Source organism: Panthera tigris, chromosome F2 (assembly GCF_018350195.1).
Source record: "Panthera tigris isolate Pti1 chromosome F2, P.tigris_Pti1_mat1.1, whole genome shotgun sequence".
NCBI classification, from domain to species: domain Eukaryota; kingdom Metazoa; phylum Chordata; class Mammalia; order Carnivora; family Felidae; genus Panthera; species Panthera tigris.
Window position 1 is genome coordinate 16986971 of NC_056676.1, and position 14927 is coordinate 17001897.

At 38.1% G+C, this 14927-nt stretch overlaps 1 protein-coding gene across 2 annotated transcripts in view; it reads right to left on the bottom strand.

Annotated features, from left to right (window-relative positions):
- CRH (corticotropin releasing hormone) overlaps positions 1-14927 on the bottom strand; it is a 310403-nt gene that overhangs the window by 107536 nt on the left and 187940 nt on the right. The window contains exons 4-5 of one of the 2 annotated variants that reach the window (XM_042972728.1): positions 14149-14389; positions 199-343 (exon numbers count right to left, since the gene is read on the bottom strand). Coding sequence is in view for 1 of the 2 variants with exons in the window: in XM_042972729.1 (XP_042828663.1) it covers positions 199-343; positions 14204-14243 (185 nt within the window). In the remaining variant the exon portion in view is untranslated. The remainder of the gene's footprint in view (positions 1-198; positions 344-14148; positions 14390-14927) is intronic. The other variant, XM_042972729.1, reaches the window with a different exon arrangement.

Genomic DNA, 14927 nt, shown 5'->3' on the forward strand with positions numbered 1-14927 from the left:
ACACAGTTATTTACACACAAGAGAAAGAAGCCAAAGCCAGACACTACCAGCCACCTAGTGCAACTTACGTGGATCACAGACAAATTACAAAGGAGGAAATCAACAGCCTCTGGAACATTACCCTGGCAAACCTGAACCCATGGAGTGATGGCGCTTGTTCCATGAGGAGTTGATCCTAACCACTGCCGGAAAGCGTACCTGTGGGACAGCCATTTGGTACCAGCGCTGGGAGGAAAACAGGAGCAGCCATGTTGAAACATCACAACTGGTGACTGGACCAGGAGAACTGGTGTTGGCAAGAGTCTCCAATGATGCTGTGTCTGATGCACTTTGCAGGTGCCACCTGTCAAAAATTGAAAGCCCAATTCAATCAAAGTTGGTTTTGTGCTACATTTCCTATAGTTAGTTTACAACATGTCTCTGATTCTTATGCTACACAGACAAGAAAATTCAAAGATTACACTGGCTCCTTCATATCCGGTCAAGTTCTTCAGCTCTCAGTCATATTCTCTATGAAGGGCTCTGTGGATTCTTTAGAATGAATACAAAATAATAAAATAATAACAATAATAGTAATAATAATAGTTATAATAATAATAATGATAATAGTGCTTTAAATAAGTGAAGTTCTGGCAGGTTTCAAGTGCTTTCCCATTCAGTATCAGAACCTCTTATTAATTTTCACAGTCAGAATTAAGAAACAAACAGAAAAACCTTTAAGGAAATGGAATTAGAGTTTAGCAAAGAGCCACACAATAATATCTTTCAAATGTAGGAATGGCTTTCACACAGCGAGAAGCTACTTTTCATTTAACAAAGAACAAGGAGAGCCTGGTTTTAGTTGAAACCTGAGGAATTTAGGTTAGATAATATGTTAACTTTTGTTCTCTGGTATTCTTTCCCAGGAACTGTTTTTTAGGTAGGGTAGATACTCATCTTGCTGAGATGCTTTTAAATTTAACCTGAATGCAAAAGATGTAGCAGATGGTCTTTTAAAGACTCTCCATATTCAAGAAGCTGGACATTTAAGAGCTTCAAAAGGAAATTGTACTTTGTCATTTGATGGCCAATTCAATTCTAACAAACATTTCTGAAACACTTGACACATTATTTTCCTATAAGCAATGACCTAATAGCTTTCTCATCCATTTAAACCTACTGATTGATTTCCTCTCCGAGTTACTGACTACTGTCTACTTTTCCTTCAACTGTTCTCACCTGTTTCCTCTGACCTTTTCATCCCATCCAAGTCCCTATGAACTCACACTATGTTCTCTGCAATAAAGAAGGGACTTTCCTCTTAAACCATACAGTCCTCTAAGAAAAGGAGTATTATTAACCAAAAGGTCTTGTTCAAATTCCAACAGGGGAAACTGTATTTTGCCACCATATAATTACCCATCATTTATTTAGAAATACTATTTAATATCCCATTCAAAATAAAACCTGTTGCAGAGAAGGCTGCCTCAGAGGGGGCCTGTCTTTTCTAGCACAGAGGAGATGATGTTTCAGAGATGTATGACTAATACTCCTGGGGCAGGAGCCGAGTACATTGGGATCCTTTGGGAATAAAGGTACCTCCAAAGGATCAAAATGATTTTTATTTTATGCGTGAAGTAGACAATCCCATTAGACAGATTTTTTTTTCCCTCCAGCATTTTGCAGCATCTTCTGAGATTCAGACTCAAGCCAAGAACTGCTTGGTAATATCGTGTGGATGACGCATTACACGGAGATGACTCTGTGACATCATGCCGTCTTGTTCTCAGTAGAGCAACCTGATGTGCCTGCCCTGTACACCCCAGTTCTGTGAGTCACTGCATGATATATTGTCCAGGAAATGCAAAATGATGCTCTTCTTAAAAACTCACGATTAAAAAATTGAGGCTTCCGGCTAGGGAATGTAGAGTGAAAAAAGTTAACTCTCTGGAGGGGCAAGTTCTCATTTCTGTTTTTCTTTTCATTATTGTTTAAGATCCTATAAGGGATTGTAGTTTATAAATAAGTATAACAGGTGGTTATTTTCTTTGGTGTTTTATTGTTACAGAAATGAAGTTTATTTTCCACCAACCAGAACTTCCCACAATGAACAGCTATGCCACTCTTCATCCTAGGAAGCTTTACCATCAAAAATGAATACTGAAGCGCCTGGGTGGCCCAGTCAGTTAAGTGTCCGACCCTTGGTTTCCACTCAGGTCATGATCTGATGGCTTTATGAGTTTGAGCCCTGCATCAGGATTCTCTCTCTCTGCCCCTCCCCTACTCGTGCTGTCTCTGTCTCTCTTAAAATAAATAAATAAACTTAAAAAGAAAGACTTAATATCTATATGTGTATTATGGATACTGAAGACAATTGACTAAGCATACTCATGCCTGAAGAATTCTGCAATACAAAGCAATCCTGATACATACAAACTTACAGTGAATTTTAGCAATAAATTAAAAAGGATAATCTACTAAAGAGAAAATTAAAATTTGGCCTTATCCAAATACTTCCAATCTGAATCAAAAAATCATGTGCTGAACCCCAAACAGAATTCGAGGTTTAAAAATCTTTTCTTCTTCTGTCTCCACCCTGCAAATTTCAGTAAATAAAATAATTGGTGAACCAAAGATTCAGTGAACAAAAAATGCAGGGAAAAACAGAAACAGCAGAGATTAATCAAGCCAAGATGTTAACAAGGACAGAATCTCTTTCTGGCAAGGCTGACCTTTCCAATCCAGTACATTGTACTCGTCACTCCTGAAGCTTAAAACATCAGGACAGCCAGACAAATAGCAAGAGCCCAGACCCCCAGGGTTCAAAAGCAATCAGGCAGAGAGCACACATTAAATACCTTTCCTTGCCTCAAAACCACCATTCATCTCCTGTTAGAAATGCACTGTTACTGAGAGGGCAGCATCATTTGGGGCTATGGATGCTACCAGTTTGATTTGGACCAATGTCTAGTTAAATCCCAAGGAAGGATTCAAGAGCCCATGAAGGTGTGGGTTCCATGGAGGAGGGATCACTCCAGGTAGTCACTTCACAGTTAAAGAAACCCCTGGAACTGCTATTGGATTTGGAGGTTAGGCAACCAGGCAGAACCCGAAGGACCCAAAGGACCCAGACACTCTAATACATCCCCTAGGAATTTTAGTTCTCTCTGTGCCACAGCCCATTTATCTAAGCATGTCTTTTGAAGGAGTCTTTTTTTGGCAGATTTCAGGATTTTTCATATAGACAATTATGTCATCTACATAGAGATATATCATTTCTTCATTTCCAATATGTATGCCTTTTATTTCCTTTTCTTGCTTTTTGCACTAGCTAGAATTTACAACACTATGCTAAATAAGAGTGGTGAGAGCTCATATCCTTGCCTTTTTCCCACGTTTAGGGGGAAAGCATACAGTCTTTCACTATTAACTTTGATGTTGGCTTTAGGATTTTGTAGATTCATTTTATCAAGCTGAGGAATTCCCCACTAGTACTGTTTTTTCTGAGAGGGCTTTTGTTAATTTAAAAAAATGTTGATTTGGGGGGCATCTGGGTGGCTCAGTCTGTTAAGCGTCTGAGTCTTGATTTGGGTTCAGGTCGTGGTCCCAGGATTGTGGGATCAAGCCCCACATCAGGCTCCATGCTGATCCTGCTTGGGATTCTCTCTCTCCCTCTGCCCCTCTCCCCTGCTTGCACACTCTGAAATTAAAAAAAAAAAAAAAATTTTATGTTGAGTTTTTTTTTATTTGCATCTACTGATATGATCATGTGATTTTTCTTCATTAGCTTGTTAAATATGGTGGATTACATTATATGATTTTCAAATATTAAACCAGTCTTGAATAACTAGAATAAGCCCCATTTGGTTGTGGTGCATAACTGTTTTTATGGAATGCCAAATTCTCCTTCCAACATTCTATTAAGACTTTTATGTCTATATTCATGGTGCAAATAGGTCCATAGTTTTCTTTTTCTTTTTTGCACAATCTTTGTCTGATTTTAGTAGCAGGTATATTGGCTTCACAAAATAAATTGGAAGTGTTCCCTTCTATTTTTGAAAAGATTTGTAGAATTGGCATTAATTCTTTAAACACTTGTTAGTATTCTCTAGTGAAAACTTCTGGATCTGGAGATTTATTTTAGGAGGTTATTAATTATGAATTAAAATTCCTGAATAGTTATAGGGACTTTCATATTGGGCCTTGTCTATTTCATATTGGGTGAGTTGTGGTAGTTTGTATTTTTCAAGGAATTGGTCTATTTCACCTAAATTGTCAAATGTATGTATGTAGACTTGTTATTAGTCCTTTATTATCCTTTTAATTTTTGCAGGACCTTTAGTAATATTTCTTGTTTCAGGGCACCTGGGTGGCTCAGTCAGTTAAGCATACCAACTCTTGATTTTGGCTCAGGTCATGATCTCACAATTCGTGAGATCGAGCCCCACATCTGGCTCTGCGCTGACAGCATGGAGCCTGCTTGGGATTCTCTCTTTCCCTCTCTCTGCCTCTCCCCTGCTCACTCTCTCCCTCTGTCTATATCTCTCAAAATAAATAAATACAATAAGTAAAATGTAAAAACTTAAAAAAATATTTTTTGTTTCATTCCTGCTCTTGGTAATTTGCATCTTCTGTTTTTTCTTTATTAATCTTGCTGGACATTTGTCAATTTTAACTTTTTGTTCCATTAGTTTTCTCTTCTTTTGTTTTTAATCTCATTGATTTCTCTATTCTTATCTTTGTTACCCACTCCCTATGCTTGCTTTGGACTTATTTTGCTTTTTTTCTGGGTTCATGAGGTTGAGAACTTATATTGTTGATTTGAGACTTTTCCTCTTTTTTTTTCCTTAGAATCATTGTTAGTATTTTATTTTAGTTTGTTTTTCATTTTATTTAAATCCAAGTTAGTTAACATATACTGTAATAATGGTTTCAGGAGCAGAATTTAGTGATTCATCCCTTACATATAGCACCCAGTGCTCATCCCAACAAGTGCCTTCCTTAATGCCTATCATCCATTTAGCCAACATCCCCCCATCCAACACCCCTCCAGCAACCCTTAGTTTGTTCTCTGTATTCAAGAATCTCTTAAGGTTTGCCTCCCTCTCTGTTTGTATCTTATTTTTCCTTCCCTTCCCCTATGTTCATCTCTTTTGTTTCTTAAATTCCACATGAGTGAAATCATTTGGTATCTTTCTCTGACTTATTTCCCTTAGCATAATACACTCTAGTTCCATCCATGTTGTTGCAAATGGCAAGATTTCATTCTTTTTTATCACCAAGTAATATTCCTTCGTGTGTGTGTGTATATATACATATATATGTATACATATATATATGAAGATGTGGTATACATACATATATATGTATACTTATATACATATAGATACACACACACACACACACACACACACACACCTTCTTCTTCTTTATCCTTTCATCAGTCAATGGACATTTGGGCTCTTTCCATAATTTGGCTATTGTTGACAGTGCTGCTATAAACATTGGGGTGCATGTGCCCCTTCAAATTAGCATTTTTGTGTCCTCTGGATAAATACCCAGTAGTACAATTGCTGGGTGATAAGGTAGCTCTATTTTTAATTTTTTGAGATGCTTTTCCTCTTTTCTAATGAAAGAAAGCATTAAGTGCTATAAATTTCCCTTTAAGTACTATTTTAGCTATGCCCCACAAATTTTTATTATGTTCCACCTTCATTTTCATCAGTTCAATTTCTTTTTACTTCAATATAATCTTTGACCCATGGATTACTTAGAATTGCACTGCTTAATTTCCAAATGCTTGAAAATTTTGCTGTCATTCCTCTGCTAATGATTTCTAGATAATTCCATTGTGTGTACAGAGCACATACTTATGACTTCTATTCTCTTAAATTTGTTGAGGTTTGTTTAATGGCCTAAAATATGTTCTATTTTGGTATATGTTCCATGGACACTTGGAAAGAATGTATATACTGCAGTGGTTGGGCAAAGCTTTCTATAAATGTCAATTAGATTTTCTTGGATGATGATGTTGAATTCTTCTATATTCTTGCTAATTTTTCTATTTAGTTATTCTATCAACATTGATAGAGGAGTCCTGAAATCTCCAACTATAATTGTGGATTTGACAATTTCTCCTTATAGTTCTATCAATTTTTATATCACATATTTTACAGCTCTATTGTCATATAGTGCATACCCTTTTAGGATTACTATCTTTTCTTGGGAGACTGACCTTTTGTAATTATATAACGTTCCTTTCTGATCCATATTTTCTTTTCTTTCTACTTTATGTGACATGAGTATAGCCACTCCTGATTTATTTTGGTTAATGTCTGCATAATACATCTTTTTAATTTCAATGTTTCTATTTTATTATATTTGAAATGAGTTTCTTACAGACATCATATAGTTGGGCTATTTTTTAATATACTCTGTCAATCTCTGACTTATAGTTGGTATATTTAAACCATTGACATTTAATGTAATTATTGATATGTTGTGGCTTAAAGCTGCCATTATATCTTTTGTTTCTCTTTGTTCTTCTTTTTCCATTTGTTTTCTTGACTGTCTTAAACATTTTTTAGTGTTATAGAGTTTTTTAGTGGTTGCCCGAGGTATTACATTATATCTAGATAATTTATACCTCTACTGATACCATGGGGGCAGGGAGATGGTCTCCTTACCACTGAGGGGTGATGAAAGTCCTAACTCTCCACTAGGTCTCCTCTGACAGCACTCCAGCAAAGGGGTTTCCTTGTTAAAATGTGAAAAAGGTCAGAGTCTTTTCCAGTATGGGTTAAGGTAGGGCCATAGTTTTTCTGTGATGTTTGACTAGAGTAGAGCAATTATTATCTAAAACTTTTCTTCTTAAATAAATAATAAGAATTTTCTGTCTTCCTAAACTGTCCCTCTCCTAGTCTTCTGGCTACAGACGGCAAGCTTCTACTGGAGATTTCTTTGTCTGCATTTGGTGTTTCTAGGTTACTGGCTTATCAAGCTCCAAGTATGAGACTTATGAGACAAAAAGAAGACCCAGGGAATTTACCATTATGCTGTCCTTGAGTACTAAGGTTCCTAACTGTTCTGCCTTCTTCCTTCTACCTTTCATAATCTTATGTGCGTTTTCTATATACTGTCCAGGGTTTGTATTATATTTAACCAAAGAAATAGGGGAAAGTATGTCTATTCCATCTTCCCAGAAGTGCTAAGTGCTTCTTCCTTAGCTGTTTAATAAAGAACACTTAAAAGAACTGAAGGACTATTGGCATGGATGTTTTGAAAAGACAAAGCACCAGCTAGCCATTACACTGTCATATAAATATACTCATTATCAGATAAATATATTTATTGTTAGATAAATATATACTAGTTATCATAAAGTTTAAATTGAACCTTTATTTATTCTGATTATTATCAGAAAATTTGGTTTATCTTTAAGACAAAAAGGGGTTTTCTTGTAATGTGAAATGATTCATTTTAATAATTCAAAAGATTGATCAATTGTAATCTTGATAATATAAATGTTCTTATATGAAAGTACTTTTGTATCAGCTTGTTAATAAATCCTTTAATTTCTGGCAGGTTATAGATAAAGTTTTCAGATTACCTTCTGATAAAAATACAAGCATCTAATAGCAGATAGCAAGAAAGCAACCTGTTTTCTAGCTGGATGAAGCCCCAGGCTCTGTCTTCCTCAATTCTCTAACCATACCTTGTATTTTTTTTCCAGTAACATATGAATTCTAGAGGCAAAATTCAGTTAATCTCTCAATCAGCCTCAAGTGACCAGAATCTTCTAAATTGTAGGAACACAATTATTGTATTCAAGTCTCAGGTACCAACCCCATATGTGAGGGGAAAGGCTTCTGATACCCCTTTCATGCAAGAGTGGGAGAGTGTCTCCAAAATTTTTTAATCAATCATTTCATGAAAATACCCATTAGCATCCCCCTACACATCACAGAGAATTCAACCATTGAGAAATAAAGAACGGGGGGAAGAAAGAAGTATTGGACAAAGCATTTTACAGTTTTTCCAGAAGTGGAGCAGCTGGTAACTACCGTGTGTTATAGAGTCACTTCTTCAAGTCTCTTTGAGTTTCTGAAAGTCATATTAGGGTGGGATAAACACAGCATTCTTTACAAAGGCTGTTTTCAGGCTTTTTAAAAAACGTATATCCTGGTAGAAAATAGGGAAGGATTGTTAAAGCCCACTCATCTGCCTACCACGACCTAGTCCCCTCAAAATGTGGTTCTCAAAATGTGGACCCCATACCAGACTTACTACATCAGAATCTCTAGAATTAAGGTCCAGGACTAGCATATTCAACAAACTTGTAGTAGCTTGGGAGATCTCTGCCTTCGTACTTTGTGGAACATAGTTTGAAAATCACTGTGCTATGGTTAGATTAATAGCATAACACAGAGAGAAAATCAGATCTCTATGGGGAATACTAGGTGGAAACAGAAGCACAAAAGTCTCCAGGCATAGTAAACAATTAAAGGGCAGCCACCACAGGCGGTCCTGGGATCCAGAGCATGAGTGTCAGTCTTTAGGATGCCAAAGACTAAGCCCAGGCCAGGGTGATTTCTATTGTGTCTGCTTCACTGAGTTATAAGGCGGATGGTAATACAGTATAGGAAAAGGTAGGGGAAATTTCCTTTTTTATGAAATAAACTTTCTTAAAAAGAGTAATTTATTGAAACATTTTATATCTTACTTACACATCTTACTATGGAAATATGACATTTAAAGAGAAATCTATTAGTCAACAAATGCTAATTAATGAAAGATGCACTTTCTAAAGTTGACACCAATAGTTTAATTGATCAGCATCATCAGCTAGCATCAATCACTGAGGGTACTTGGGTAGCATTCCAATCAGAGAACAGAAGGAAAGGTTTTGGAGGAAGTGTGCTGCACAAAGTCAAATATATGTACAGTAAACAAATACCTATGCTGTCAAAAAGCAAAACAAAACAGTGTACCTATAGAGCCCTAAGTCAAACCACGGGAAGCAGGCAATGTTAATGTTAACACTGCTTTTACATGAACTGTTTATGCTTTTAACGTTTTCCAGCTTCTCATATTGCTTTTCCTATAGGTAGGGATTTCACAATTTTGTGTGTAAAAGCATAGCAATATTGACTATACTTTCAGTATCCTAAAAAGAAGCCAGAATGTCCAAGAAGGAACAAATTTTAAAATATTTATTTCCAAAGAATATATAGTGGCATAGGGGAAAGTTCTTTATACAATGTTAATTTTTTTTTAAAAAGCAGAGATACAGAACTATATTTCAGTATAATGATGAGTTCGATCCAATTTTGCAAACATATGTGTATATATTTTTTATTTTTATTTATTTTTTATTTTTTTATTTTTTGAAATTTATATCCAAGTTAGTTAGCATATAGTGCAATGGTAATTTCAGGAGTAGAATCCAATGATTCATTCTCTACATATAACACCCTGTGTTCATCCCAACAAGTGCCGTCCTCAATGCCCCTTGTCCATTTAGCCCATCCCCCCAACCCAAAACCCCTCCAGCAACCCTCAGTTGCTCCCTCTCTCTCTAAAAAACCAGTCCCTTATGTTTTGCCCCTTCCCTGTTTTTATATTATTTTTGCTTCCCTTCCCTTATGTTCATCTATTCTGTATCTTAAATTCCACATATGAGTGAAGTCATATGATACATGTCTTTCTCTGACTAACTGAAAAAAAGACTGAAGTGAAATAAATGTATTGGCACATTTATTTCAACTTTGGGTGTTAAGGGTATACTATTTTCTACTTTATTTTTTTTTGTTTCAAAATTGTCTATAATAAATGTCTATTCATTCTATTAGAAAAAAAGGTTGTCTTTTTCTAAGTGACCAAGCTTCCATTCTCTTGAAATAATTCTACAATCTTGTCTACTTATTCATGTCCTTTTTAGCAATAAAACCATTCCCAACCACCACATATCCTTAAAGCACAAAGACATTGACCCCAAATTTGAATATAAATCATTGAAGCTCTAAAATTCTAGATCTCTCCATATTCCATGTATTGGCACATTTATTTCATCCATAAAGAAGATATAGGGGGGCACCTGGGTGGCTCAGTCAGTTAAGCTTCCAACTTCGGCTCAGGTCATGATCTCACAGTTCATGAGTTTGGGCCCCACATGCGGCTCTGTGCTGACAAATCAGAGCCTGGAGCCTACTTCAGATTCTGTGTCTCCCTCTCTCTCTGTTCCGCCCCAGTTCACACTGTGTCTGTCTGTCTGTCTCTCTCTCTCAAAAATCAATAAAAACATTAAAACAAAAAAGAAGATATAGGATAATAAGTAATTTTACCAGATCCTGGTTTGTCTGCCATTTTACCATTCACATTCTGCTGTACTTACATTAGGCTTTATAAAGGATATGTCAAATACTAACAACTGAGACTTCACCTGTTGGAGAGGCATGGCTTGAGGATATAAATCATATATACCTCCTGTTCCTAATATAAGGAGGAAGATTGGCATATGTCATTGGAGACAACATAACAGACAGCTGCTTCTGTGATGCCACCTTTTGCATTAGTCAAAATATTGCTTAGGAAATACTTGTCAGGATAAGACAAGGTTATATATACCGTTACCCACAGGACTGAAGACAGTCACCAAACATATGTGTACAAGACAAAAAAAATTTGCTACATAAAATCTTCATTCTTGAGTTACTCAAGGTCAAACAATTTTGAAAAACACTTCTTTAGAAAAGCCAAGTTTCAAAATCTCAGCCCAAAGGTTCACATCACAGTGATTCAGCGTTTGAAGGAATCAGGAAGGGAACTGATTAGGAACAGTATGAGGGCAGAATCTCTAGTGACTGCTGGAACAGGTTTGGGGTATCCATACTCCCTATATCTATGAATAGTATGTAGTGGGCCAGGCTGACTTATCACAGGCATAGAAGACCCTAAATACTAGAAAGATCTGGTTCCCAGTATGCTAGGGGTTAGCAGTTTCCTTCATATTCTCCAGGGAAATCACTGATCCTCTCTACTAGGGTACCTTGGGTTTTGTTCACCTGCTCTGTGGAACTCCTCATCTGGGACTTGTTTTCTTACCTCCTTTCTGCCATACACACCTTTTGGGACTGAGCCGTGTTCTCATTCTTCCCCACCTCACCTCACTCAGAGTTCTGTGGACTCGACAGCACCTTGTTCTAGTCCATGACCAGTCCCCACACTGCCCCTCCCCATTACATCCCATCATTGGGCCCAAAATGGAATTGATTTCCCACAACTCAACTCAGAATCAGAACAGATGAAATCTCTCTCCAACATGAAAACCTTTCAATATTTACCACATCTTTAAATTTGATTAGCTTATCCTGTGTGTCTTCACCTAATCACCAGAACAGACCATAGAGATGGAGCATGACCAGAAACCTCCTACCTGGAGCACCAGTCACAGATTACTGCTCCAACAGCAAACAGAAGTCTCTTTGTTTATAGTACCTCCCAGCTTATCTCTGCCCACAAGGATCTCATGCACAATTGTCAAGGGTCCCACTGAGGTTCTGATAGCCAATATCTACCAGTGTCCTATAGAAAATTATCTTGATGCCATTTCAGGCTACCAAAAATGCCAAAAATACTATGAGGAAGTCGTGGAATGGTTTGTTAAAAATCCATTTATAACACACAGAGAGAAAGAAAAGTGATCAGGGTAATTTAACACATTTAGATAGGGTACAGATAGGGTAGAAGAGCCTCACTGCTTGAATTCTGGGTTAGCAATGTTCATTTGTCTTCTCTCTCTCTCTCTCTCTCTCTCTCCCTCTGTTAATAGAAAGGACTGCCCACATCCACATCCCCACCCCAGCCTAGAAGAGAAGAGATGAAGGGGAAAAGCTTCCCTCACAACTATGCTGGAGAGAGGAGGAGAAAGCCAACAATTAAGTAATCCCAACAGTCTGGAATTACTTTTATATTGCATGTTGTGTACATATCCTCCATTAATTTTCACAATCTGGGATTTCCTTATTTCCATCTGGTATTATTTATCTTATTTTATTCTAGATTCCTTCAGAATTCAGACACACTAAGGCGTTGAGAAACAACTTTCCTCAAGCTTAGTGGCCAGCTTTCATTCATTGTGTGAAAATTAACATACCAGAATCCCCGTTCCTCCCAGAATCACACCATTCCCATAATCTCAGTGGCCTTGGGCTTTTCCTTCTGGGCTTCCCTGCTAATGGGCCTGTTGGGCTGCCTAGGACTAGGCTTCTGGGTCTTCTGGCACCTTAGTGCCATTTACAGTGTTCTATCCCCACTCCTGCTGTCTTAAGATATGCCTTTGCTTCTTCCAGGACAGCCACTTGCTACTGCCAGCAATTTACCAGTAACTAGCAGCAATTAGCAGCAGCCTGAGTTAACATACTTTAGAAGCAACTCAGCAAACTCAGATGGAGAAATCTCAGAATTTTGGAGAAGGGCTGACCTTTCCCCATCCTCCAGCTGCAGAGAGAAGCCTTACACCTATCTCCTCAGAATTCTAAAGAGACTGCTAATGTACACTAGATCTTGTAAACTCACAAGGAGCCATTCATTTTTTGGGTCTGCAACGTATCTTTCTGGAGCCCCCTCCATGAAACATGGGTTTAGGCCATGCCAGATGGCAAGTGACTAGCTTCATGCTATCCTCAGTGATGAAGGTTCAGAAGTCATTCACCTTGAGCTTCTTCCACCAACAAATGGCACCAAAGGACTTCACAGGGGCAATGTTCAGAGGTGGCTCATGGAAAAAGAATCGTAATACCCTCATTATTCCATCCAAGACACAGATGGGCTGTGCCCACCATCCAGTGCCCAGAAATCAAACTCTGCTAAAAAACAAGACATGGGCATTAGTGTGAAACTGCTCATCATCTCCTGGAGAAAACCAATCAGCAATCTATCTACGTATTATTAAAAACAAACAATTATTGAGCCTCTCCTATATTCCAGACACAGTGCAGACACTGGTATTCAAACCAAAGAGTTCACAGGTTGGAAGGAGAGAGAATGAGAGATCTAAGTAGACAGTTACTACAGGAAGCACTGGGTTCTGGAGAAGCTTATAAGAGGACATCAGGAAAGGCTTCCTGAGAAGCTGATGCTCAAACCGAGCCTTAAAGAACAAACAGGAGTCAGCAGGGCAGAGACAGCAGAGGGCACATCATGTGCAGATGGTCTGAGATAATGAGAAAACCTGGGACATTTGGGGAGCTGTACTTTTAGTTCAGCCAGTAGGTCAGGGAATGAGATAGGCATGATGTGGCAAGAGGTGAGACTGCAGAAGAAGAGTCAATGGAGACAAAAGTCTAGAGGTTCTTGGTGAATTCCAAGGTTCTCCCAATCACAATCTCTATTTTCTTAAAAAAAGAGTCATGAAAGAATGGAATTCTAGGCATAGAAGAGAACTGGGATATCAACTAAGGTCACCTATTTTATACACAAGTAAGCTAAGGCCCACAGTGGTCAAATCAGGATAAGAGGCAGCACGCTAAGATGATGGGATGATAGCAGTTCACATGTGTATAACATCTTACAGTCCAGCAAGCTCTTTTACTTATCATATATCAAAGATGGAGGGAAATGTGCACAAGTTAAAAGACCTAAGTTGTCAGCATGCCTCAATCACTGCCTGGGACAAGTGATCCTCAGTAAGTCCTTTTATGGCTCTGGATCTCATTTTCACATCTACTGGATGAAGAGGCTGGATCAGCAATGCTTTTTCCAGTTCTAACACCCCACGTTTCTAAAAGCTGGTACCACCACATCTTTACTGCCATATTAGAAAAAAATAACTTCTCCTACAAAGGCCTAGAGTTATAATTTTCTGAAGGTTTCAAGATGGATCTAACCCGTATTTCTAATAATAATCCATTTCCTGCTTAAATCAACTGGTCACAAATAATCTCACATCACCCTTACTAAAAATATCTCCAATTAAACCAAGAAACAAGTTGCCTCCATAAACTCTGGAAATCCATCTGAAACCAAAAGAGCCATTATTGCACTCCACACTGAAAGTGTTTCCTTGCAAACAAAGTGCCCAAAATTATAGCTTTCTTTCTTTTTTAGTTTAAATTTAGGCACTGAAAACCCACAGGGACATTCTATAATAAAGAAATGAATATATCGCACCTTCTGCCTTTCTCATCATCTATTATTAAAGACATTTGCAGGAGAGCAGGCTCACATTGCTTACGAATCCATCCAGGCCTGCTGCTAATTCTCATTATGAGGTAAGGAGCACAATCTGAGAGGTCCTTCGTCTTTTGGAGAGTGGAACAACGTAGCTGTCAACGCAAAGATTGAAGACGCAGGTGGGCTCGACTCAGCTGGAGCAAAAGGATGCAACAGTGACCATGTTTCATGCAACGACCTGAAAATCAAGAGAAGAGAAAAAAAACACAAATGTAATTTGCTAAGTTTCTCGGCAATGGTTTTAAAATTAGAGTTCTGTGCTTCAAGGCACTGTGCTCTAGTGTGGGATCAAACATGGAAAAGCTCAGCCTGTCCTCAAGGAGTTTACAAGGAACAGGAGATGAAAAATGAAAAGTAGAAGGCAGCAAGAGATGGTATCATGAGATCAGAAGGTGAGTTCAGAGAGGAGAGAAATCATATCCTGGCCGATCAGTGAGGCTGCAACCATCTGCGGCAGGGCAGGGCTGTGGCAGGAGGTAAGTGCCACATCTGCCCTCCAGGCCGTCTGAGCCACCCTCCCCTCCTCTCACCCTGCACTCGAACTTCACTTCACAATTTCCTCCATGGCATCATCTGGATTTCCTTCTTTCCTTCCTCTCCTTCTTTCACCTGTTCATTCTGTATCTCCTCCACTAGAATGCAAGTTCCATGAAAGCAGAACTTTGCCTCATTGTCTTCAGTGCCTAGAATAGTGACTGGCATGTAACAGGTACTCA